Source organism: Gossypium arboreum, chromosome 6 (genome assembly GCF_025698485.1).
Source record: "Gossypium arboreum isolate Shixiya-1 chromosome 6, ASM2569848v2, whole genome shotgun sequence".
In the NCBI taxonomy this organism is placed as follows: Eukaryota; Viridiplantae; Streptophyta; class Magnoliopsida; order Malvales; family Malvaceae; genus Gossypium; species Gossypium arboreum.
Genome location: NC_069075.1, coordinates 133,824,343 through 133,851,931, shown reverse-complemented (window position 1 = coordinate 133,851,931; position 27,589 = coordinate 133,824,343). Strand labels below are relative to the sequence as shown.

The window sequence follows — 27,589 nt, the reverse complement described above, 5'->3', positions numbered from 1 at the left end:
AATATGATAATTGGGTGATAATTAAGGGGAAAATGGGTGGTGCCATCGGTGTGTCAAACGACACCGGCAAATACTATTGAAAATAAACCATTGCCGTAAAATTTTTTTCCTTAACCCATTTTCGTAATTAATTATTTTTTTTATATTATTTCTATAAAAAAGGTACTAAACTATGGGTAAGTTCTTATTTTGGTCACTTAGCTAAAAGAAGTAATAATTTATTTATTGAACTATTCAAAAATTTTCATTTAAGTCATTGGACTATTAAAATCAATGTTATATGGTTTTCTCAATTCACATTGCTTGCACCAATTGAAAGCTCTATTTCTCCTTCTCTTCTACAATTCAATATTTTCATAAAACAACTTTATATATCACGTATTAGTGAACCAAAATTCAAATAGCTTTTTTCTCCTATCTTCAACATTGATTCTTAGATGGACTTGGATACAAAGTAAGTTTTTTTTACTCGTTGACGGGTATTGATCCAACGTATTGATCATCAAATTGTTACTTGGAACTAACTAGTGGAACTTTGAAAAAAAACCTAACGACTTAGTGACTTAAACAAAAATTTTTGAATAATTCTATGACTTAAATGGAAACTTTTGAATAGTTGAGTGATCAGATTGTAGCTTTTTCTAATTAAGGACCAAAATGAAAAATTACCAATAATTTAGTGACTAATGATGCAATTTACTTTATATTTTTATATATAAATTTTTCTAGAGTTACATTCGTGATTTAAGACTCTCACAAACTCTTATCTCTCTATTTTTTATAGGAAAAATATTTGGTACAAAATTCTGCTTGGAACAAAAAAAAAAAAAAAACAAACAGAAATTCAACCTTTGACTTCTCTGTCTATCTCTACTGGTCTTCGCCTCCACCCAAGCTCTACCACCAGACCAGCCACCCCAAAATCCCGCCCCACGTGAGGCCATGTCAGAGGATGCGCCACCGTTCCAAACCCAAGATCATGACTCTCTCACCATTCCTTTACTCTCTCACCAGCAGCGATCCATTAATTCCACCTCTCAGGTCGCCATCGTTGGCGCCAACGTCTGCCCCATCGAAAGCCTCGATTATGAGTAAGCTATCATTTTACATAACTTCCTTTCTTTCTATTTTTGTTTTTTTAATTGGTTCAGTGTTGTTCTTTTTGAAGGATTGCGGAGAATGATTTCTTCAAACAAGACTGGAGGGCACGTGGAAAGGTCCAGATTTTTCAATATATTTTCATGAAATGGCTTCTCTGTTTTTGATTGGCGGTTTCGTCAGTCTCGTTGGTTTCTTCAATAATCTCGCCGTTGAGAATATCGCCGGCGTTAAGTTCGTCATCACTTCTAACATGATGCTTGCTCAAAGGTCCCTTTATTTTGTTGTTCTTTTTTATAAAAACTGATGAATTTCATATATTATTATTTTTCCTGTTTTTTTAACTGGAAATAATTTGCACCAAATATTTGCAAAACTTTAGCAGCAAGAGATTCATATACTCCACTATTGTGATTGTCTCACTGTTTAAAAAATAACAAATTTGAAGAAATTTTTATTTTTATTTAATTGTGCAGGTACTGGATGGCATTTCTAGTGTTTTCTCTATCGAATTTGGCTCTAACTCTCTTTGCCGCCATCATTACGGCGTTTATTTCTCCCGCCGCTGCTGGTTCCGGTATACCGGAAGTGAAGGCTTACTTGAATGGCGTAGATGCTCCGGGAATACTTTCAATACGAACTTTAATAGTTAAGGTAGTTACTTGCTTAATCTTGTTTTTAACGGTTTCTAAATTTTGTTACAAACAATGAATTATTAGTGTATCGAAGATACTTTGTGATGTTCAACTTGATGCAGAAAGAACTGCCTTTTGTTACCTAAATTTTATATTCTAGTTTGTTTGTTAATTCTGGTTGTATTAAATCACTAATAAATTGGGTTAATATATAAATAGTTATCGAGTTACAGGGTTTTGTACTTTCAAAGTTCAATATTTATACTAGAATTGATTCTTTCTTTTTTTAACTTTTTGTGAATTGAGGAGGAACGGTCTGTACTCTTTCTTTTGATATTCATAATCATGTGAAATGGTGCAGATTGTGGGAAGCATTGCTGCAGTGTCTTCTTCTCTGCTGGTCGGAAAGGCAGGGCCCATGGTGCATACTGGTTCCTGCATTGCAGCATTGTTCGGACAAGGTGGGTCGAGAAGATATGGTTTAACATGGAAGTGGCTTCGTTTCTTTAAAAATGACAGAGACCGACGAGATCTTGTAACATGTGGATCGGCAGCTGGAATTGCTGCTGCTTTCCGTGCCCCGGTCGGAGGTGTGCTGTTTGCTCTTGAAGAAATGGCATCTTGGTACATAAATTGATACATCCATTTGCAGCACCATTTTGATATATTATTAACTATCCTTTCATCAGTGTACTGAGTGTTACTGCATACTGTTCTTAGTTGGTATTTTGAAGGTTTCACACTTGTCTCATTTTCTTTTTCCCTTTCTATTGTTTGACCAAAAACAGAATTGTATTAGACAATAGTATAGGTCAGCCTTCTGATTTTAGTTCAGTCTTCAAATTCTCATATCCATATTTGTTGTTTCATAAATCATTTATTCTCCTTGCTGCACTGATGGTTGATTAAATTGTCTTAATTAGTGTTGTTTATTTCTAAGATGGCAGGCAGAACAGATACAGGGTCATTATAGTCCATAATATGCCGAGTAATATAGCTCTTTACCATCCATCTATAGCTAGTTCATTCAAAATTGCCTAGGTAGAAAGACCAATTGTGATTCTTCTATGCCGTTGATATAACATAATTTACCTTGAGAATCACCTTCCTTCCTTTAATTCATCATGCACATGGTGTTCATGGTCTCTTTCAGACAAGATCAAATTTCCAAAACTTGACATCTTACGATAATATCCTTGTTTTTTCTGCAGGTGGAGAAGTTCCCTTCTTTGGAGAGCTTTCTTTACGACTGCTGTGGTTGCAATCGTACTTCGAGCCCTAATTGATGTTTGTTTAAGTGGCAAGTGTGGGCTATTTGGTAAAGGGGGTTTGATAATGTTTGACGTCTATTCAGCAAATGTTTCGTATCACCTAGCCGATGTGCCTCCTGTTCTTGCTCTTGGAGTTATTGGGGGCATATTGGGAAGTTTCTATAATTTCCTTTTAGTTAAGGTTCTCAAAGTTTATAACCTCATTAACGAGTAAGTTCTATTTTTAGATTTGTGTTTTTTGCACCAATTACCGTTTCCAGTATTTGGCATGATATACTTTACTGGGTCTTTATCTATGCTTATTTCCCCTTCTTTTTCTCCTCTCAGGAAAGGCATTTTTTATAAAATTTTTATTGCTTGCACGATCTCCATTTTTACATCGTGTCTGCTTTTTGGATTACCATGGCTTGTATCTTGCCAATCATGCCCCTCAGATGCATCTGAAGACTGTCCCACAATAGGCCGATCTGGTAACTATAAGAAATTTCAGTGCCCCTCTGGTCACTACAATGATCTTGCAAGCCTCATTTTCAACACAAATGATGATGCTATCAGGAATCTTTTTAGCAAGAATACTGACACTGAGTTTCAGCTCTCAACAATGCTCATATTTTTTGTCACCTGCTTCATTCTAAGTATTTTTAGCTACGGGATTGTTGCTCCAGCAGGGCTATTTGTACCTGTGATAGTAACTGGAGCATCTTATGGGCGTTTCATCGGAATGTTAATTGGTTCTTGGGGAAATCTTAGTCATGGTCTTTATGCTGTACTTGGTGCGGCTTCATTTCTTGGTGGATCTATGAGGATGACAGTCTCCTTGTGTGTTATAATTCTGGAATTGACCAATAATCTATTACTGTTGCCATTAATAATGGTGGTTCTCCTTGTTTCCAAGACTGTAGCGGATGCATTTAATGGCAATGTTTATGACCTTATTATGAAAGTAAAAGGTTTTCCATACCTAGAAACTCATGCTGAACCTTATATGAGACAGCTAACCGTTGCTGATGTTGTCTCTGGCCCGCTTCAGCTGTGTCATGGAATTGAGAAGGTCGGTAATATCGTACACATCCTCAAAACCACAATGCATCACGGGTTTCCAGTTATTGATGAGTCTCCACATTCTGAATCCCCAGTTTTGTATGGTTTGATCCTTCGGCTCATCTTATTGCACTGCTAAAGAAGAAAGCGTTCTTGTGCACCCCTGTGCAGTTAGGTGCTGATGCTTTTAGACATTTCTCGTCAGATGACTTTGCAAAGAAGGGCTTAGGTAATGTTGACAAGATAGAAGACATAGAATTGACAGATGAGGAGATGGACATGTTCCTGGATTTACACCCTTTTACCAACGCTTCACCGTACACAGTTGTGGAGACGATGTCACTAGCTAAGGCTCTCATACTTTTCCGTGAAGTTGGTCTGCGACACCTACTTGTCATACCCAAGATCTCTAGCGTAAGAAACTATCATATGCATTTGCCTTAAACTTGATTGCTCATTCTTTGTCTTAAAATTTAACTGCATTTCTTCCTCATTCTTTTTTATCATGTACACTGTTTTCATTTTAGATATTATTTTCACTGTTGCTAACTAATCATATTATTCAAATGCCTGATGCTGTGACTGCAGAGAGCACCAGTGGTGGGCATATTGACAAGGCATGATTTCATGCCGGAACACATATTAGGTTTGCATCCATCGTTGGTAAGGAGCAGGTGGAAAAGATTGAGGTTTCAATTCCCCCTTTTACTGAAAATATTCTAGGTGGGGGATCTCATTCAGTTGTTGCAAACGGGGCTTACTCTTGGGATTAAATTTGTATATAGTCTTGCACTCTTAAACTGCACCGAGTTGTACGATGATTCTCTCCCTTTATGATTCAGCACCCTCATTTAGCTCGCAGGCGAAGACTAACCCAGCGAGGAATCGCATGAACCCATCCAAAATTTGTATTTTGCATTTACTGCAGGAGTTGAGGCAAGTCAGAATCTTCCAACCTTGACAATTTTTGCTTTTGGTTAAATCTCTTTGTATGCATTAATAAACTAGTTACGGCTTTCTGAAAGAGCTTTCTTGAAGGGTTTTTGACCAGATATGGTAATGGTTTCTAGGCATTGCATTCATTTGCCCAAACAAAATTTGACATTGTTAACCTATTAAGGGGCATCTTATTATTAAGCCAATAAAAATGAAAGATAAGCAATACTCCTTCATATTTCCATTTGACACAGTCAAAGAGGCTATTATAAAAAGGATCGAACAGCGAATCATAGCTTTTGGTTAACACCAAATTTGGATATTACACGGTATGCTCCAAAAGAAAGAACAACAGCAAACAGTAGCAGTAAAAGAAAGAAAAAGAAAACCAAGATTTGAGCCAAGGGGAGAGGTGAGGTGAGAACTAGTTTTAGATAATGTAGAGTTACCCTCGGCTTGAGGTCTTAACATAGTCAGCCCTAATTGCCCATAACTGTTCTCCCACAGATTTCATCTCCGGACGGTCACTTCTAACAGGTGCTGCACATTGAAATGCCAATGCAAACATCTTCGTTAGTATCTCTGCATCTACCACTTCCATCCTTGGATCCACCAATTCCACCACATGTCCTTCATTATACTTGTTGAAGGCCTGTATATACACATTCAAACCATGAATGAATTCCCAGGTGTAAAAGGAACTAGAAGCAAACACTGTGTTATTGTTTTTGCAGACACAATATCATGGGTCTTGGTAGCCAACTTCACTACCTTGCTTCTTTACCCATCACTTTTTTTTTTCTTCTCTTTTACTCACACCTTCAAAACAAAAAGGCTATGAGAATCTTATTTTAGTAAACACAAGGCGAAAAGCCTGTTAACTTGGGATTTAGTTCATATGGCCAACCTCAAGTGATGACATCCAATAGGTGCAGGATTAGCCTGACTCTACTTTAGGTCTACTTCTTTTTCAATAAGATATGAGAGTCGTAATTAAAGTAAAGTATTTGACCAAGAAAAAAGATTGATAAATTAGATATTGGTTGCCCATGCCGAAGTAATGATTATAGCAATGGAGTCAAGCTTAACAAGATAAGGAAGAACAAGCTTACCCATCTAGGTGTCACACGCTCTTCAACTGGCCTCCTTAGCTCCACGGGACGGCGGCCAGTGAGAATTTCAATAAGTAAAATCCCGAAAGAGTACACATCACTCTTGGTTGTGAGTTGATAGGTTTTCATGTACTCAGGATCAAGGTAACCAACTGTTCCTTTCACTTTGGTTGAAATATGTGTTCGGTCTGAGTCCATTGGGCCAACTCTTGCAAATCCGAAATCAGCCACTTTAGCTCTCATGCTTTCTGTCAGAAGAATGTTGGATGACTTCACGTCTCGGTGAATGATTTGCTTCTCTGGTTCATGATAAATAAAGGTATTATGAGAAGGCACAGGCTGAAATATATGAGTATGTGAGGCCATGATAGAAAGACAATATACGAGTCTGGGTTGGGTGGTGTTTGCTTACCTGCATAAACATGGAGGTATGTAAGGCCATGAGCAACATCAATAGCAATTTCAAGACGCTGATTGAAATCCAGGATTTTGCCGTGCTGACCTGCCAGGAATGGCAACATAATATTATATTTTAAGCCTTTAACAATATCGTTGTTGACCCAAAACTTTGGTAGTTATCATGGGCAGATAACTTACCATCCAAATGTTCTCTTAAAGTACCATTTGGTACATATTCTGTAATGATAAGCCGTTCATTCCCTTTATCAACATAACCAAGTAGCTTCACAAGGTTCCTATGATCGATCTTGGCTAGAAGTTCAACTTCACTGCTGAACTCAGTTTGCAGATTCTCAAAATGTTCCTAGACAATATTCTTTTATCAGTCAACCAAATAGCAGACCCGAAGAATAGGATGGCTTAAACTTTAAATCATGAAGCAGGCACTAATAAAATATCTTAAATATTTAAGCCAGTTCCAAGTCTGTCAATAATAATGCCAGCATACAGCCAATAGCCGAGAGATTTACCAAGTCAATATCTAAGAATCCTTTTTAAATAATAAAAGAAAACAATGGATGTGAGAAAATTTCAACCTTGTTACAAGCATCTAACTTTAGGAAATTTCGTCCAATGAGCACATTTTACATTCTTTGGTGTTCATAGCCACCAGTCCTAACTGTTAGCATACTCTACAAGTTGACAACGGAATAAGTGATCGAACTGGCAGTTCTTCTACAACCTATGTTGTATTCCTAGTGTCAGCCTTACAATGTTAGTGTTCTTGTAGGTCAACTGATTCACTGTTATCTTCCCTACAAATTATTAGACCATGAAATCTAAGATGCTTCTGCAATTCTGTCTTAAACTAACATGCTAAAGAATGCATGTCAAAAGAGAGTAAGTCATCCGAATCTGAAAATAAACATATTTTATCCCCATCTACTTTTATATGTGGCACTCTTATGTAGGAACACATCCAATAGGAGAATCCTGTGGATCTCTAATATGCAGACAGTTAATATCTGTTAACAATCTGAACATTCTGTTTTGTAAATGTAATGATTCTAACTTGAGTGCAATGATTTACTCGTCATCCCTTATATAACACAAATTTTGCTAATAAAACAGAAAACGATTGGGAGAAATGTTATAGAAATAAATATAGGTAAGCATATTTACTTACCTTTTTTGCTCGTTTAATGGCAACCATCTGGCCAGAATCTAGCTGGGCCTTGTAAACAGTTCCAAACCCTCCTTCGCCTATCTTTAGAGCGGAAGAGAAATTACGGGTAGCTCTGGCCACCTGGGTCATATTGAGATGCACTGACCTGATTCTATTGAGTTGTGGAGACATTGAGAATCTTGAAGGACTAGGTGGTATCCTAAGTGGGCTGGCCGGAACCTTCTCAGGAAGAGAATGAATACTCATTTCTAAAGGGGCAGCTGAATCAACTGCAGAAACAGAACCATCATTCACAACACTGCTATGTTGTTTATAAATTGTAATAAAAGTAAAGACTCACTCGAATTTGCATCCTTTGAAAGAACAGTGTGGTCAGTTGCTCTCTTTTTCCTGTAAAGACAGGGGCAAATAAAAACACAGGTTAACAACACTCCAGCTGCTGCTCCTAACCCTACTTTTGTTGAGGCCGGATATTTTCCATTATTCCCCTTCAGGTCATCATCAGGTCCCTCATCTTCTTTTTTCGGCTCTTGCAATAATTTTCGGCCTCCTCCTACTGATAAATCAACTGGCAAAACCAAAATTCACTGATAAAGATTCTAAGAAATTTATCTCTATTATGTAATAAACTTCATAAGTACAAAATCAGAAACCTGAAACAATGCGTGTTACCTAATGAAACGTCCAAACCACAATTGGCTCCACTATAGCCTTCCAACTCACAATGATCTGCATAGTGCAACTGTAGGACCTTGCAGAACAAAACTTTATCTACTTGATTGCCGTTCAAATAAAACAATTCAGTACCATACAAATTCGAGTACGCTATGTGATCCGCACCACAAATCTTCGACTTTACTTCGATCCCAGAGGCAAAGAATGTTGATAATTGCATAAACAAGAGTAGACCAAACATAGAGGCAGCCATTCTCAATGAGTTAGCTCTCAAACACCATAAAAATCTAAGCTACAAATGAAGCATCACTTATTCTGCGTTGCATCCAAGTAATATCAAAGGAGAGAAACATAGCAAAATCAACTCCTGGAACCTTAATTACTTCATTCAATGTTGCCCATACTCAATACAGCGTATTAATGATGCACAGTAACCAAGGTAAAACCCCAATAAACAAAATCTAATATCAACAATCAAAAAAAAGAAAAAAACTCAAACTGGGTAAGAAATTCTCTTTTCATCTCCAAATTAACAAAGGAGACGACTTCAAGAGATTTTTCTAATCGTTCAATTCTCTTTCTTAAAAGGCCACTGCAAATTTTGACCTAAGTCTTCACGGTTGAGTTGACTGAATCAACAATGATCCCTGAAACCCTGATAAGATATCAAAGCTGACCCTTTCATTTAAAGCCTCCCAAAAGTGTTTTAAACAGTTAACTCCAACATAATAGCAAACCCTGCAAAATTCAATCAAAGCTTCAAACTTCGTGATCAAATTCGAAGTCACTTCCAGTTGACGAAGTACATATATATATATATATATATATATATATATATGAAAAAGAACAAAAGAAAAAAAGAATCAAAGTTGAAAAGTACTAGGAGAGAAATTGAAAACCCCAGAAAACCATAACCAATAAAATGAAGTGAAACGACTCAATTCACCAAATCATGAAAAGAAAAGAACCCAACAGCAAAAACATCTAAAAAAAACCTCAACAAAAGAAAAAAAGAAAAGAAAAGAAGGAATCGAAAAAGAAAGAAGTAGACAGGAAAGACCAAACCTGAAAAGTGACAGATAAGGGCGGCTAGTTAAGGAAGAAGAGAAAGAAAACGAAGATCATTGCTGTTGTTGGAGTTGGGAGTTGTTTGTGCTTAGCGTGCGAAATAACAAGGAAAAGACCTGACCGGCCCTTTTGTTTGAAACAAAGGAATATGGTGTGCTGTTTTGAGTTTTGACGTAACCCATGCTGTATCCATGTACTTTTTTACTCCCAATTTATTTTGGTTCAATTCCATCATTTGTTGTTAAAGTTTGAGTAAGTTTTTGTTTTAATCATCGAATTATTTAAAAAAATTTATTTAAGTTACTGAACTATTCGAAAGATTTTTTTTAAGTCATTGGGTTATTAATTTTTTTTTAAAAGTTTTGCTAGTGATTTTTAGTGACAATTCGACGGTTGATACAATGGATTATGCCCATCGATGAGTAATAGAACTTACTTTAAATCTAAATCAATCTAATTATCAATTTTGGAGATCGAAAAAAAAATGTTTAAAATTTAATTCGCAGATTTGTGACATCTAAAAATTGTTTCATGACAAAAACTAAATTATAAAAAAAGGAAAGGAAAAAAAGCTTTCAATTGATGCAGACAATACAAACAAATAAAGCCATATAACATTGATTTTAACAATCTAGTGACTTAAATAAAAATCTTAGAATAATTTAATTAAGTGACCAAAATGAAAATTTACCCATAATTTAATAACTAATTGTGCAATTGAACCTGTTTGTTCATCAAGACACCAAAATATAATAATAAGGAAGAAAATAATATAAAAAAAATAGTTGGACAACTTTGACCTTTTAGTGATCAACGGCTTTGTTTGAAAATATTTAAATTCTTTCAATAAAAAAAAAAAGAAAATTGATTTTGTGATAGATATATTAATAATTGTAAATATCAAACAGTGCGGAAGTCCTAATTATGTGAAGGGAAATTGTGAGCTGGGAATATTCTTTCATTAGATGATACCATACCTCAATATTTAGCAATAAATGAACTGCTTCATTTATTATACTAATTTTGTACTTAAATGAAAGAAAATATACTCTGATGGAGTATATTTATTAATATCCCAACATTTATTGCCTTTTATTTATCTAACATTCTTAAAGTTTTTATGAAAATTTCTCCTATTACTATTATATTTAATTTCAAAATCATATTATTATAGTTTTTGATTATATCTATTCTTTTTAGATAATGCTTAAAATTACTCATAATCCTTCCCTAACCCATAAATAGGAGGATAATGTGCTTAACTGCCCTTGAATCCATGTCCTCTTACAAATACCATTTAAGCTAAATCTTAATCGATTTTGACCTCATAGTTTTACATTCTCAGTAATGATATTCTTTTGAAAATAATCTCAAGGTTGTTTGAAACAAATTAAACTAGTCGATCAGATCAATTGGATTAGGAAATAGTTGAGATATCTGCTCAAAGAATGGCATTAAACTAGTTGACTTGAGAATTGGTACAGATTGGTTGAATTGAGAAAAAAAATCGATTGAACCAAATTTTTAATATTTTTATTTTTTATAAATTTTTAATAATTAATCGAATTGAATTGATTAATCAGATCGACAAACAAATTCAACTATTGATCTGGTCTTGAAAACCTTGGGTAATCCTTATTTTGTAATCATTTTATCCTTTTCTTTTATAATTTTGATGATTTTTTTTATCTTTTAACTCAAACAAAGAAAATTTGTATTTTTGTAATAATAGTAATTTATTTTATTTATTTACAATAATGATAATTAATATATTATTTATAATAGTACCATGTTAAACGTATGATTTAAGAACACCGTGAGGAACATGCAAAGCATCTTTTATATATAGCCCTAAAGCTTGCACACAGTAATTAAAATAGAAAAAAATTGATTTATGAGCCTTTAAAATTTATAGAAATTTAAATAAGGTATAATTATATTTTGAACCTCTTAAAATGATAAAAATTAATTTAATTCTTTAAAAATTATAAAAATATAAATATTAAAATCGTAAAATTATATTTTTACTATTATAAAAATATATAATTTAATTTCAACCCCTTAAAATTTTTTTAAATTTACTGCCATACAACACACAAAAAAAGATTTTTGTATATTTTGCTAAATAATTTGGACTAAATCCATTTTTTAATGAATTTTGTCCAAATCCATTTCTTTATAAATTTAGTTTTTATTTCATATATAGCAAAAAAAATCAACCTAAAAACTTAAAATTAAATATAAAAAATATTTCAAGCACTATTAAAATATAATAAAATATATAAAAAACAAATACACGATACAAATAAAAACATTAAAGAATAATATTAATAGCTAATTGGGGAAGATTTTACCATTAATCAATTTTACGGTGAGGCCTTTGATATTTTCCACTGTTATACAAATTTTATCTTTTCTTTTTCTCATTAAAGTACACAAAGATTGGAATTGTGTTTTCTAGAGAGAAAAAAATTGTATACATGTTTAAATTAGATTGGGTTAGTTGTTCGATTGGTTAGATCGAGAATCGATTCGATTAAATAGATTAAATTGATTTATACGTGAACTAATTGAATTAGTGATTAAATTATTTTTATATGTTTTTAATAGTTTATTTAATTAAATCAGATAAATTGATTAAATGAATTAAACTAAAAATAGATTATTGGACAAATTTGATTACTTGTGTAATTATAAAATGTATAGTTGATTTTTAATGGATGTGATTGGATTAAATAACATCAAAATAATTAAAAATATGAATATTAAAGAGAAATGAGGTATAAATTTTAAAGTTCCCAAAATAATCCATGTAATGATGTAACGTTTATCTCTTTTATATTTCACCTAATTTTGGATTTAGTGGACTGATTATCTCTCTCTGTCTTCTATTTTTTATAAACTGTAAATAAAGAAATAGGACTGGACCGACTAGTCAATGTATCAGGGTAGGCCAATCCTCAGAAGAAGCCCCAGTTTGCTAGGAACCTTTTCATGGCTTCACTTTATCCTTTGGTTCATACAAAAAAGCCCACAATTTTTAGTACCTAAGTTGTGATCCAAAATCATTTTATCATTTTCACTCATGCCTTGGTTTATATTAACATTTATTATGGGTAAAAGATTTGTGTTTCAAGTTTTTAGTTGGTTGAATTTGGGTTATGAGTATTTAACTTAGAGATTTATAATATGTAATTATATATGTAGAGTTTTAGTTTCATTATGTGTGAAAAGTTTAGTCCAATTAGTCCTAATTTGAATTGTATCGGTTCTTAATCTATTTGTATTATAATAATTTAATTTAATTTTATCTGGTGGTTACTCGAACACTCCGTTTATAACAATTTAATATTCATAATTATTTAGACTTACATTTGTAATTGTATTATACTGATTACATTTATTTATTTTTAATTAACTCCAATTTCAGATTCTATCTGTTTTTCCTATTCTTTAATGATTTAATTAACTATTTGATTAAAAAAAATGCCTTTATTTATTACTATGAACAACACATTGAAGAATGGGTCACATGTAGAAAGTAGTGGGTGGAAAACCCGACAACCACACTAAAGGCACTAATTGGGAATGGCATTATTGTATAGGAGAAGACATGGCATGACCTCAAGGGTAAAACCATAACCCAACTACCAATGCGGTGGTGGCGAAGGTAGCCAATGCGCTGCATACAACAGAGATGTTATAAGAATAACTATATGGGTAGGGTTTTTTGTCGTCTGGAATTCATCTACATAATGTTTGAAAATTTGAATTTGATTGTAAACTATAGGAGATTGCTACTTTTCCCTTAAGCCAGTTTCAATTATGCATCAATGTCACCAAGTCTTCTCAAAGTTTATAACAGGATTTAGATTAATGTATGATAATTCAAAAGGTTTAACTTAATATAAAAAAATTGAGCAAAGCGAATAAACTTTTGATTTAATAGTAAAAGTAGCTGTAAGCACGTGAGTTTGACTTCGATTTCAAGTAACTCTATTCTCCTACTTCAATTATATATATAAAAAAAAAAGAGCAAAAGTACATCTTTATTTTCTTTTCAACTTTTTTTAGAATATTTTTTGTTTGCTTTCTTGAAATTTTTAACAAACAAAGGTTTGTGGAATTTATATTGAATACCACATATGAAGAACCCAATTGATATATACTTGTTAGAGATTATGTGACTCGAATCTCACACTTGTTGAAAAAATAAATACAGTAGAAAATTAAGGGAATTTGTATGGACCAGACTGCACAAGTTGAGCCAATATAGAACTATACTTCTTCTATTTGATTTTGAATAGAATATGGTTTTTTAACCTTTAAATAGATGTAGTTGAAACTCTTTTTATATGATTCGTTTTTTAACATCAGTGAATTTCTTCTTTTGTATTCATGATTTTTTCCCAAAATAATTTCCGCATAAAATTTGCATGTTCTTTTTTTTTTTTTTTTTTTTACTTTACAATCGTTTGACATTTATTATAGCAATAATAAAAATATTCTCAATTAAACCCAATGGTTTGATAATTATCATTGAAAAAGGTTAAGTATATAATTATATTTTATGGGTAGCATTCCTTTTCAGGCTTAGTTAGAAATTTGTGGGGGATATAATTGGTTAGTTAGTTACTTGAATTATAAAATTATCTTATTAATGACAATTTAAAATGTAAATGCAACATAAATATGCAAACTTATCAAGAGGATTAAATTACATGAAAACATTAAAGTGCATTTAGTAGTATTATTATGCAAGCTAAAACGGCACTTTAACAAACTATTCAATTTAACTTAAATATGCATAGAGGTGTTCATGGCCGGGTCGGCCCGGGCTTAACTAAAAATTCAAACCCATCTGTTAGGCCTGAGCCCGACCCAAAAAATGGGCTTAAAATTTTGTCTAAACCCGACCCGAATAAAAATATTAAAATTCGAGTCTGACCCGGCCAGCCCGTATTAATTTTTATATTATTTTTATATAATTTTTAAATATATATAATACATAAAAATATTAAAATATTAAAATAAATATTTTCTAACAAATTGAAAATAAATTTTAAAAATATATAGATTTAATTAACACTAAGATAAATGCAACTTAACAAGCAAATGCCTCTAAAATAATAATAAAATTAACAAATGTCTTTAAAATAATAACAAAAATTAACAATAAATAAGTTTTATACTTATTTTTTGTCCAAACCTATTTTTCGAGCCTATATTTTCGCTCAAACCCTACCACATTTTAGGTCTAAATAACCATCACATCTATACGAGTTAAATTAGAAAATAAATTAATTGCTTACTTCAAAGTCTAGTTCCTATCTGAAAATTCTATTTTCTTATTTAAAGTATTATTTATTTATATTAATATTCTTAAATATTTTTTCTAAATATTTTATTTTTAAGTATAATTACAAATAATATATGTTTAAATAACTATAACTATAATCAATTTGTATAATTAAAACCGTACTTAGATCAGAAAAAATAAAGATAAGGCTTACATATAATGAGAATTAAATTAAGAAAATAAATTTATAAGAGAACCAACACGTGATATTTATACATAGTGGATATTAGAACTTTTATGACCTCAATCTTGCCATTTTCCTTATTTTGTTTTGGTAAGAAAAGGAATTTACGATTCATGTTCAGGATTTGACATCTAATTCAATTCAAATTTGCATCTTTTTATTTGTGGCTTGTTGTTTATTTTAGTAATTGGTTAAATTGAGAATTTATGAAATTAATTACATTAAATTCCAAAATTTCTCTAGTAGATGATTAAATATTTAACTTGAATTGAGTCTGAAGCTAAATGGTTTTTATGAACAAAACTTGAAGATATAAATTGATTCCTTATTATAGTTTCAAGCAGCATTTATTAGGGGATTTGAATTTTAATATTTCTAACTGTTTCACTAACTCCAAACTATGACTTCATTTGTACCAAAAACAAGTTTGAACATAAATTGTCCAGGATTCCAATTCTAACTTGTAATTTTTTTACGAGGTTTCATTTATCATCTTTTATAGTTATTGTTATAAATAAGAAAACTAGAAGAAAGAGAGTAAAAAACATGATTTTTTTTCCTAGGTTCAAAAAATTGAGTTTGAGGAGTTCGTAAGTATTCGTAGTAGCACACAAATTACTTGACAAGCTATCCATTACATCAAAGGTTAGACATCCAAGTAACTACAAAATGTTGGAGTCGCAATACCCTCGCATTTTAAAGGGAGCCCTAAACTTCGCTAAGCTGCTTAGAAACCATAGAGTTGACTTTTCTACTCATGCAAAATCCCTAACACCTAACTCAGGGTTAGAAACCATGGAAGTTTCCTCCACCTCAAAAATACAGATTTAGGAAGCCCTAGTTTTCTATCCTTGAGGAGTCTACACAGCATGCCCCCACTTGTTTTTCTTGGACATCCAAGGTTCACCTCCCTTGGAACTATGAGAACCACTATCCCTTCCACCAAGGAGTTTTTTAGTGGTACCAAAAACAACAGTTTTGGAATCCTGTTTTCCGATGATTGAGTTAGAAAATATTATTTATTAATATTTACGAGTCATTTATAGTGTTATAGTGATTTTTGGTCCGATAATTTTATTGTCGGTTAGTAATTAAAGTATAAGGACTAAATCGTAAAAATTAATCGTTATGTAAATTTTTATAGCAAAAAAGGCTTAAATAGTAAATGTGCCAGGGTTTATGTGGCAAATAGACCATAGTGAAATATTATGGACGGTTAAGGCATATTTTTTTATTGGAAAATATGTAAGATAAGGTTAAATAAATTGTTTAAATAATTGAAAAAAGGTGTCATCCTTCTCCATTTCTCCTTCTTCCACCTGATTCTACCATTTTTAAGGAGATTTAAGTTCGGTCAAACTCTCTTTTTATGTAAGTGATTTCCATGCCCATTTTTCATAGATTTTATGTTTTTGAGATTGTTGTAGCTTAATCTAGATAACACGGGTACTAAATTGTAAAAATGTCAAATATTTTAAATTTTTTAATTGTTGATTTTGAAGCTTTTTGGATGTTAAATGGTAGAATTTGAAGCTTAGATATGGAATAGGACTATTTTGTAAAAAGAAATTTGTTAATTTTGAGTACAGTGACTAAAGTGTAATCATTTCAAAATTAGCATGAAATTTCTATAAATATAGGTGCTTGAGAGCTGTATAGGGATGTAATTGAAATTGGATTGTAAAATGGGTCTTAAATGTGAGAGATATGATGGTTTCGATTTTAGGGGCTAAATTGAATAAAATGTGAAACTTTAGGGAAATTATGAAAATGATAATAGGATATCATAAGTATTAAATAAACTGTTATAAGGTAATTAGTATTAATATTTTGAAATGAATTATCGTATAGATCAAGAATCAAATCAACTAGTAGATTAATCGAGGAAAAGGGAAAATTACAAATTCGTCCCTAACACTCCAATTGTTTCTAATCTTACCTAGTAAGTATGTATAAATGTATTGTATTTGTTTGAATTATGAATTGTGGATTGTGTGATTATATTATTAATAGAACACAATTTGGTATACTAAGGTGAGGAAATGACTGAATTGTAAAATTTGGTAATGTTATGTTAAATTGTACTCAGATGAAAATAGGATAGGATATAATTGGCATGCCAATATGGTTAGTTGCGTGCTTGTAAGGGATTGCATTTCAGTGCCACTAACTTGCACTAGGATACCTATTGTTCAGCACTTCGGTGCCCACTGTCTAACACTTCGGTGCCTATTGCTCAGCACTTTGGTGCCTATTGTTTAAGCACTTCGGTGCCTACTGGTGTGGTGTAATTACTCGCGTATCCTTATATATTGATTTGGTTCATTGGGCTAATTGTTTTAAATGAAATGTATCAACTGATTTTATGTGATAAATAGAAATGGATGTGTTTATTCAAATATGGTTGTATTATATTACTGGATTGAGTAAATGAAATATATGCTCGATAGTTACAGTGAAATGATATTGAATTGAATTGTACTGAAAAATGGATAGTTATACTGGTGTATACGAGATGCTCACCTTGTTAATATGAAATGTTGTGGTATGAATTTAGTTAAATTAGTTGTTCAGTTTGTTTAACTATGAAATGGGGTAAGTTTATTGTTTGAATACATATGAGCTTACTAAGAATGTAAATATTTACTTTGTTTCGTTTCCTATTTCTGTAGTTGGTGTTTTACGGAACTCAGTAGATCGAATCATCCCAGAGCTCACACTACTTAGCTTTAGTCTCGGTAGATATCAAATTGTTGTAATTTTGGTTATGTGGCATGTATTTAGGTTTCCGGGTGAGATAAATGTTGAATTTGAAAAATGATGTAAATGTCCATATAACAGGCCTATTTTGAATGTGTTTATGGTAAGTGATGTATGGAGTATTTTGAATGGCCAATTTGAATGTGGTTGTTTTGGTATGGAATGGTAACACATGCTAATTGGTATTTATGAATTGAATGTATGGTATGGAATAGTACCAATTTAGTTGAATGACTTGTAATGTTTTTATAACCTTGTTGTTTGGTTTTGGTGCCAATTTGGTTTGGCGGACTCTTTCGTTAAGTGTACGCCACCCAGATGCTTTGGCAAACTCGTTTGGTTTACTGTTTAATAGACTTGTTAATTATTAAATAAGGAAATTTAGTTAGTTAAATTGAAACTTAATTAGGATGGAACTAAGCTACTGTAGATAAAAAGACTTAATTTTTGATAAGTATATACTAATATCAGTACCTTCACCGAAAATTTTTACATTTTCTTTGTGTTCATCTTCCTTCTTGTTCTTCTTTGCATTTTCTGAAAACCAAAGTCCAAAAAACCTGTCTGAAGTTGGTTCACTGTAATCAAACAACTTATACTTTAGCATAGCTTTCTGGTAATTATAGATGAACCCTAGGTTATTTTTAAATCTATTTACGTGTTTTCGAATATGCGTGCATGCATAAGTGTCAGACTGGTGTGTAAGGGAGGAAACTTCCTAGTTCTAGGTTAAGCATTAATGTTTCATGCATGCATGTTTAGATTTGATGAAGTAATAATCTGATATGTTTAAATAACCTTATTTTTAGCTCAAGACACTATTAAAGGTCCGAGTGACAAAAGCAAAGGACTTGCTATTTAAACTTTATTATTTTTCTGGTGAGTTCCTTCTTACTTCCATGTGTTATCTTTATTGGTGATTATTTTACTTTATAATATTGTGAGGTAAGTATTCTTACCATATAAAGGAAGATTAGTGTAGGTGAGTGTGAATAATGGTTGCCTGTCCAGAGTCATTAGTTTGAACTTTGTATGTCTGAGATAAGAAATATGGGCCATTTTCATGTTAAGCAACTACCACTTGCTTCTAAAAAGAATGATATGATATGAATTGATCTACGAAAATAGAGTCAAAGGAAATATGTTGTGTAGCCTCTGGTAGGACAGATATATATTGCAAAGTGAATTAGCATAACACAATTACACATGCTACTGAATGATTCTGAAATGGGAGCTATAATGAGAGAATGTATATGAATGAAACAGAAACATCTGATATGGATCTGACTCTAAACTTTGGGTATGTAACTGGCATGAAAATGGAATGTTTGAGTTATGTTGTGTTGGTGTATAGTATTCGCCCATGTGACATGCCATTGTCGTATGTTTGTTTGAGTTTTGCATACGCCATTAGGTGTAGTCTGTAATGTTGAGTGATTCCTTTGAAAAATTAGATTGTGTTATTAGTATTCTGCTTAAGATCTCTATGGAACTCAGTAAATTCTTTTGAACTTACCCTGTTACCGTTTTCTTTCTCAAACCTACTGTTGAAGGAAGACTTTCTGAAGGACTACGTCAGAGTATATTTGTTGCTGTGAGACATCTGTTTGTTTGTACTATGCATGACACATGAGGTGATGTCTAGCTGTATCTTAAGATAGAATTGTAATTGAAACTTATGATTGTTAAACAATGTTTTAATGAAATTATCTTATTGACGTTTATACGTTAGTTGGCTTATACTTTACTTCAATATTTTATAAAAGGTTTAATTCAAACACCACAAGTTAAAAAAAGTTTTTTCCAGAAACTGTTTTAAAGATGGATGATTTCTAAATAGTGACACGCTATACTTGGATCTTTCTAAGGGATGGGGTTTAACTTGTTACAAAATGATTGCAAATTACCTTTGATTGAATATAATAACAATGATGACTCATTGTTGCTTAGAATATCGAATATGTTGTTAATTCCTAGCGGGAATGATTATTTTTTCAACAGATTGTTGATTATATACATATTCGGATTTGGAAGCAAATTGCAATATTCCTTCATTTATAAAGGATTGAGTTATATTATCGCCTACTAACCAAGTGGTTGCTAAACTAAATGACTACATAGAAAGATTTTGGGGGCAGTGCAGATAAAATCTCATCGGCTTCAAGTAATGTCGAAGACTGAAGTTCATTGGTGTATCTAATCGTGATATTTAGGTGAAAGTAAGGATGCCAATTATACTGTTGAGAAACATCAATCAAAGTGTTACACTTTGTAATGCCACCAGATAGATTATAACTAAACTGGTTTCAAGGTTAGTCCAATAACTGAGGGTGATATTGGGAACATAATTTTTATACCTCGAGTGGAAATACCACCATCCAATTGTAAATGGTCATTCACATCTACAAGAAAACATTGGTGTGGATTTAGTTAGGCCGGTTTTCACTCATCACCAATTACATGTTGATGAATCAAGAGTAACCTCACCAGCAAGGTTGAAAGTTTTAATTCAAGAAAATAATAATTCCCTTCATCATTGCACAAATAATGCTATACAATAAGGTTTTTTCTTTTGAATTCCAAAACTTTATATATATATATATATATTTTGTAAATTGTTAATATAATTTTAATATTAATTTACTTATGGATTTATTTGAATTATTCTTTTTATATTTTTGTAGGTGAAATGGGGAGAGAAAATTTTATTATTGAGATATGAAAGCTAAAGGTTGAATTACTAGGATTTGAGATGTCAATTAATGTGACAAACGGTGGGAATTTTATTGGATTAGGCTTGTTGGACGGGGATGTATGTTTTACTTTGTTAACTTTTAATTTAATTTTATGTTAATACAATTTTAATATATATATTTTAAAAATGTTATCTTTTGAAATACATAATGGTGATATTCATGCAATGGTATATTTCAACTTTTAATTTTATAAAAAATATTATTTCATTATTTTTTTAAATCTTTGAACTTATATTTTTTTCAAAATCACCCTAAAATGAATGAAAAAGTTAATGTTTTTAACTTTGTTTATATTGTCTACACTTGGATGACACAAGCATTTAATTAATTTTTTAAAATTAAAAAATTATAAAAACTATTTTAAAATTAAAGATTATAATTTTTAATAATTTTAAATTATAAAATATTAATTAAATACTACCATGTTATCTACGTGGCAATCTAAGTATATAGCTATATCAAAGAAAATTAACAAATGTTAATTTTTTATCCATTTTGAGGTGATTTAATAAAAATAAAATTTAAGAATTAAAAAGATGAAAAATTAAATAAATGACTAAAATGACATGAAACAATTAGTCCATATTTTATATAAAAGCGTTTACATTTTAATTATTATGAAGACAAAAATTAAAATATATGATAAAAGTTTATTATATAAGGGTGAAGCAAGAATAATTTTTAAGAGCCGAATAAAATTTTAATTTTTATAATTTATATCTTTATAATTTTTAAAGGATTAAATTAATTTTTATAATTTTAGAGGAACTCAAGTACAATTTTATTTTTATCAATTTAAAATTTTTAAAAATTTTAAAATTTTGAATAACAATTTTACATTAGGGGAGTTAGGGCACTGGCAGCGGCTAGATTCGCCGCTGATCCCATAACTATATAGCAGACCATTAATCAGTAATTAATAAAGCAAGGTTATGATTAGCTTAACAAGTTATTACACAGACAAGAAACGTTTTGTTATTTTGGCAGGGCAAACGAGAAAAAAGAACAAAAGAAATCAACGGTCTATGGTAGGCCACCTGTCTCTCTGATGATGAAAAGAAAAAAAACGGTTGCCTAATTTTCTAGCTAATCTTTTTTTAAAATTAAATAAAGATGGCTCAATAAATAAAGTAGAAGAAAAAAAAAGTGTGAACTACTTAACTTGTGTAAATTTTTAATATAATTTTTCAAAAATTTATATTAGATATATTTAAAATTGTAATCATAAATAAGATAAATATAAATTATTATTTTTCAAAAATAAAATATCAAAATAGGATAAATCCCAAAAGCATACATGAACAATGGTTTAATGTGCAATTGTATACATGAATTTTAATTTGATCCAATTCTTATAAATTATTAACACAATTATTGATATAACATCATTTTATGTTTACATATTGCATACATAAATATTTATATTTATTTAATATAAAAATAAATTGATGTATTTATTTTTTAAAATGTGTATGATTAAATCAAAATTAAAGTTCCAAGTATACATTTAAGCCACAACTAGAATTTTATGTCTACAATTACACATTAAATCAAAATTTATATATAATTCGAGATGTATCTCTATCAAAATTTAGGTGTATACATATAATTAAATGCAATTTATATAAAAATCTAAACAACTAATACGGATTATACTTAAAAGAATAATATTGAAAAGAGAAAGAACAAAAGAAATCCTTTCAGCAAAACTAGACCATGGCATCCATCAATTTAATTCCTAAAAGAGTTGATCATGGTAAATTTTAACTCTCAATATTTATATTTTTTATCAATTTAATTCTTATTTTTGAACTAAATTTGACCTTCTACTTTTTAAAAATGTTAAATCTCATTTTTAACATAAATGTAACTACAAAATTAATTTTTAATGATATTGACGTGAAAACCTACAAGGTAATCCACATGACATGATAATATTTGTTTTATATGTTAATTTAAAATTATAAAAATATTCAAAAAATTTAAAATTTAATATTTTAGTCTATATTTCATTAAAAGATCAATATTCAAAATTTAAAAATAAAAATTTAAAAAATTAGCATGAACGGATTGACATGTTTAAAATTTTAATGTTTTAGTCAATATTTTTATTAAGAAAACAACAATTCTACTCTTTTTAAAGTATTAATAATTAAATTCGATTTTTTAAAAGATAAAAGATGAAGTTTAACTAAAAAGAATAAGGGTAAACTTGAATTGAACTCATGTAAAGAAGCTGTTATCCGCTTGAAATTTGAAAAAGTTGAAAATATAAAGCATGTAGATTAAAAATATAAAAATATGAGCAGTAAAACTTGAATTTCAATATCTTAGATTTAAGTACAGTAAGACCAGATTACAACATATATTATAATTAAATATGGAAAAGTATGTTACATACCAAGAGATAATATGAATTTTAAATTGTGTCATCTTTCTTCTCCTTCTCTTTCAATATTATAATGATAAAGAAAATATATATTTAATTAAGACAAAAATGTACTTAATTGTTTAAGAAAGAGATAATATAATTTTTAGCCCTTGAACTTGATAGGTAGATTTATATTGGCCCCTAAACTTTTTTTTATCCACTTTGACCTTTGAACTTAAAAATAGAATTCTTTTATGCTCATTCTGTTAATGACCATGAAAAAAGAGAGGATAATGTAACTTTTGGTTCTTGAACTTGATAATTAGGTTCATTTTGGTACTTGTACTTTTTTTTTTTGGTTCACTTTGGCATTTGAACTTGACAACTAAGCCATTTTGATCCCTAAACTTGAAAAATCTAAAAGTTCGATGATGTGGCACTCCAATTTTGAAAAATATTTTTTTTATGATGATGTGGTACAATATCTGAGTTTCATATTCAGTGTTTTAATAACCGAACCCATGGTTGAACATGCTAGACCACCAATTCTTAGAGTGCCACATCATCAAACTTTTAAAATTTTTAAGTTCAGGGAGCATAATGGACCTAGTTGTCAAGTTAAGTGCCAAAGTGAACAAAAAAAATAAAAATGCAAGTATTAAAGTGAACTTAGTTGTCAAGTTTAAGGGCCAATGTAGATCTACTTGCCAAGCTTAGGGGCCAAAAGTTACGTTATCTCTTTTCTTTTTCACAATCATTAATAGAATGAACTTAAACAAATAACGACTTTCAAGTTCAAAGGTCAAAATAGATAAAAAAAAGTTTAAAGGCCAATATGGACTTACTTGCCAAGTTTAGGGGCCAAAAGTTACATTAAACATGGGTACCTATTTGAGACAAATAATCTCATGTACTAAATTGTACATAGAAGCCAAACTTATGTATTTAATTGGGACAAAAAAACTTAAGTATGAAATTAGAAAAACTTAGATACCGAATTGGGAAAAAGAACTCAGTACTAAATTGAACATCGAAGTCAAATTTAAGTACCAAATAATATATTAATCTTTATACTTAATCCACCCAAATAGTGTTGTTGGAGTTAGACCGGACTAGACCAATTAGATTAAAAATTGATTGGTATATTAGTTTGGACAAAGGAATTGAATCAACCTCTAAACAAACTATTCTGAATTGGCAAAATAATGGAAATTGAGACAAAAAATTAACGGTTAAATCAATTTATAAATTTTAATATTTTTATAAATTTATTAATTTTATGAACTTTTAATTAATTATTTAATTATAGTTAAACTAGAGTCTAATTGATTAAAACAAAATAAATGATCTCACTTATTTGACTGCAAATCTAATTTTTATAACAATTGGCCAAAATGTATATCTCTTAAAACATTTTTAATTTAGGCATAATACTTATTTGACCCTTCAATTTTATAAAAAAGAAGTTATTTTAGTAATTTATTTAAAATTTCACTCTTTAGCTTTTAAATTTTGTTGTTTGTCAAATCACTCCAAAATAGATCGAAAAATTAATATCTATTAACTTTATTAACGTGACACTCTTGTGGCAATTCATGTGTATGCCATGTTAATAATTAATTTATTTTTAAAAATTTAAAATAATATTTTTATATATTTTAATAATTTTAATTTTAAAAAAATTTTAAAAATTTAAAATTAATTAATTAATTATTAATATGATATCTATGTGACAATCTGTGTATACTATATCGGCAAACTTAACAAAACTATAAGTTCAAAATTAAACTGAAAAGAAAATAAATAAAAAGTTAAAATAATTTCTTTTAGGTAAATAAATCATGATTAATTTTATGAAAAGATAAAAACTTAAAAAAAGTAAATGAGTTCCTTCCCAATATTAATGGGGGTCCCACAAAACCCACAATATTTGTTGATTACCTACCAACAACCTTGTTTTCCTTTCCCCACTCTTTGGTTTGGTTTTGCATTTTTGCATGCAAAAAGCAACCCCCATACCCTCAGTGTTTCGATTTTCTCTCCCCCCCTTTTAAATGTTGCAGTTGGTGTAGTTAGCTATCTATCTCCCATCTTCTATAGCTAACCCCCCCCCCCCCCCCCCCTTTTTCCCATCATCAATTCTTTCTTCTTTATATAAATCTTCCTTTAATAGTTCTCTACTTTTATTGAAAATCAAGCGTTTGTTTTGGAGATGGATCCAACCCTCGATTCCAAGCTTATTTCGAATGAAGCTGTTGATATGAAAATCATGAAGAAATTAGGTGATGATGATCGGCGGCAAGGCTTGACCAAGGCGAAAAAGCGGTCGTATGCTTTGGTGTCGTACAAGGAGTTACCGGACTATATGAAGGACAATGAGTTTATACTGAATTATTATAGGGCTAATTGGTCTCTCAAGGAAGCTCTTTTTAGCGTCTTTCGTTGGCATAATGAAACACTTAATGTTTGGACGTATGTTTGAAACACAAAGTTCCATGGTTTCTTTTTCTTTCTTTTTTTCTTAATTTAGTTTTGTGTTTTTATGTTGGACTGTGTAGGCATTTACTTGGGTTTCTTCTATTTTTGGGATTAACCATGGCGAACTTGTTGGAACTCCCACAAGTTGCGGATCTCATTACATTCTTAACCAGGTTCGTTTTAAGGTTTTTGAAACCCCCTTCATTTTTTCAATTTAGTGAAATGTTTCTAAATTCTTTTTGTGTTTCCTTCACTTTAAAAGCAACAAAAAGGACATGATTATACTGAACAGGTTCTACTAATTAATTCATTGTCATGATTAATGAAATGTAAATGAGGATTCAAAATTTTCCTAATGCATTACAAGTTGGAAGGTAGTTTAGAAATGTTGGATATGAACATGAAGAAATTACTACATAAATTTTATCTCTCAAACAATAAAATATTAATTGATCACTGACTCCAAAGAAAGGGTTCTTCCTTATTTTATGAATGGTTCAATCTAGAAAGAGTTCGAGTGCGAGTTTAAATGCTGGGGTTTTAGTCTCATATTTAGTCTCTTAAGGATGATCCTATGAACCACGTACCGAAGTTAAGCCTTGGGTTAAATTTAGAAAGGATGCACGCAGTGGGGTTTGAGTCTGAGGCAAGTATTTGATGGTTCAACCAAACGTAATGAATGCAATTAATTCAAACTCGGCTCAGTACACAGAAGAATCAAATTGGCTGTCAATGGCATTGGTCAATGGTCACTTTCTTATGATGTATGCCTGCTTATTAGTTTTAGTGTTTTAAAGTTGGTGATTGAAATCTGAGAATTCCATTAAAAATTTGCTAAAGATTTCAATCAGGATCTTAAATCAAGAGTTTATGTTATGCAATTGATGCAGGTCTTTTCTCATTAATGGCCACACCAATGTTTCTTATGATTCTGAAGACCTTTTCCTGGTGAGTGTGCCCCATGGCATTTACTGTTATGCCTGCTTTTCTTTTCATTTTCTAAACTTAATTTTGGAGAATTGCAGGGAATAACAAATCTCGTCAATTTGAGGCAAATAACTACCCCGGAATCAGACGTTACACTTCCGGTGACACCCGTTACACGGTGGCCGTTTTACGTATTCTTAGGCGGCTCCTTGTTCTGCCTCCTATCGAGCAGCGTTTGCCATCTCTTTTCTTGTCATTCACACCATCTAAACCTTACATTGCTGCGACTCGACTATACCGGAATCACTACCATGATCATCACATCGTTTTTTCCACCAATTTACTACATTTTTCAATGTGATCCACAATGGCACTTTGTCTACCTTGGTGGAATCACAGCTCTAGGCTTGTTCACCATCCTAACACTGCTATCACCGACCTTATCAACCAGTAAATTCCGTGCATTCCGAGCTTTGCTCTTCACTTCCATGGGGCTCTTTGGCGTTGTCCCCGGAATCCATGCTTCGATCGTCAACTGGTCGAATCCACGCCGCAATGTGACCTTGGCCTATGAGTCAGCCATGGCCGTATTCTATTTAACAGGGACCATGTTCTATGTTACTCGAATTCCGGAGAGGCTGAAGCCTGGATGGTTTGATATAGCGGGGCATAGTCATCAAATATTTCACATACTAGTGGTGATGGGGGCATTGGCTCACTATGGTGCTTCTCTTGTATTCTTGGAATGGCGTGACCGTAATGGCTGTTAAAAAGCTCTTTTTCTTCTTCAAAACCTGAATTTATGTCTGTTCAATTAAGTCATGTAACTGTGAGGAATATTCATTTGTTTTATTTTATATGTATACAGAAATATGTATTTGTATCCTTTTGAGGGGTTAGGGGTCTTGGGATTTATATTTTATCAAGTTCAAATATTTTTCTTCAATCTTCATTCATGCCAAAGCAGCAATATACAAAGAATCATTATATTTTATCAAGTTCAAATATTTTTCTTCAATCTTCATTCATGCCAAAGCAGCAATATACGAAGAATCATACTTGCAATTTATCTGCTGTCTCTTCATTTCTCATGTTTCTAGGCAGGGGTATCTAATTATCTAAATGGTATAATAGCAATTCTAGTCTCTTTTAATTATAAAATAATTAATTTAAACTTTTTTTAAGTAATTTCCTAATTTTTTTGTTAATATAATTATATTTATCATATATGTAAATTTTAAATCGATCTGAAACTTAACATACATGAACTATACCAATCAAACATGATTAACAGATTCTTAAAATATTAATCATATAAAAATTTATGTAAATA

At 31.1% G+C, this 27,589-nt stretch overlaps 3 protein-coding genes across 3 annotated transcripts; 2 read left to right on the top strand and 1 right to left on the bottom strand.

Annotated features, from left to right (window-relative positions):
• Nucleotides 1-759: 759 nt before the first annotated feature.
• On the top strand, nt 760-5,082 carry LOC108450223 (putative chloride channel-like protein CLC-g). Its single transcript, XM_017747751.2, is given in 9 exon segments — nt 760-1,091; nt 1,169-1,254; nt 1,257-1,368; nt 1,575-1,752; nt 2,095-2,357; nt 2,945-3,214; nt 3,332-4,161; nt 4,164-4,459; nt 4,634-5,082. Coding segments are annotated over 9 exon segments (2,319 nt in total). The 5' UTR covers nt 760-942; the 3' UTR covers nt 4,769-5,082.
• Nucleotides 5,083-5,219: 137 nt separating this feature from the next.
• On the bottom strand, nt 5,220-9,570 carry LOC108450231 (calmodulin-binding receptor-like cytoplasmic kinase 3). The gene is made up of 8 exons (XM_017747763.2): nt 9,419-9,570; nt 8,351-9,091; nt 8,019-8,246; nt 7,679-7,947; nt 6,691-6,856; nt 6,506-6,595; nt 6,094-6,392; nt 5,220-5,633 (listed from the first exon to the last, which is right to left on the bottom strand). Exons 2-8 carry the CDS (start codon nt 8,604-8,606, stop codon nt 5,427-5,429), a joined length of 1,515 nt encoding a protein of 504 aa, XP_017603252.1. The 5' UTR covers nt 8,607-9,091; nt 9,419-9,570; the 3' UTR covers nt 5,220-5,426.
• A 15,359-nt stretch (nt 9,571-24,929) lies between these two features.
• LOC108481931 (heptahelical transmembrane protein 1-like) lies at nt 24,930-27,202 on the top strand. Its single transcript, XM_017785025.2, has 4 exons — nt 24,930-25,323; nt 25,410-25,502; nt 26,220-26,277; nt 26,355-27,202. The coding sequence occupies exons 1-4, from the start codon at nt 25,064-25,066 to the stop codon at nt 27,024-27,026; spliced, it is 1,083 nt and encodes a 360-aa protein (XP_017640514.1). The 5' UTR covers nt 24,930-25,063; the 3' UTR covers nt 27,027-27,202.
• Nucleotides 27,203-27,589: the final 387 nt, after the last annotated feature.

What these genes read in the sequence shown, in the direction of transcription:
- LOC108450231 (XM_017747763.2), bottom strand. Translation starts at nt 8,606, where the DNA reads ATGGCTGCCTCTATGTTTGGTCTACTCTTGTTTATGCAATTATCAACA. An exon ending in TTTAAGAGAACATTTGGATG is followed by an intron (nt 6,596 to 6,690) that starts GTAAGTTATCTG and finishes CATTCCTGGCAG; the next exon opens with GTCAGCACGGCAAAATCCTG. An exon ending in AGCGTGTGACACCTAGATGG is followed by an intron (nt 5,634 to 6,093) that starts GTAAGCTTGTTC and finishes GTGTATATACAG; the next exon opens with GCCTTCAACAAGTATAATGA.
- LOC108481931 (XM_017785025.2), top strand. Translation starts at nt 25,064, where the DNA reads ATGGATCCAACCCTCGATTCCAAGCTTATTTCGAATGAAGCTGTTGAT. An exon ending in GAAACACTTAATGTTTGGAC is followed by an intron (nt 25,324 to 25,409) that starts GTATGTTTGAAA and finishes TGGACTGTGTAG; the next exon opens with GCATTTACTTGGGTTTCTTC. An exon ending in ATTCTGAAGACCTTTTCCTG is followed by an intron (nt 26,278 to 26,354) that starts GTGAGTGTGCCC and finishes GGAGAATTGCAG; the next exon opens with GGAATAACAAATCTCGTCAA.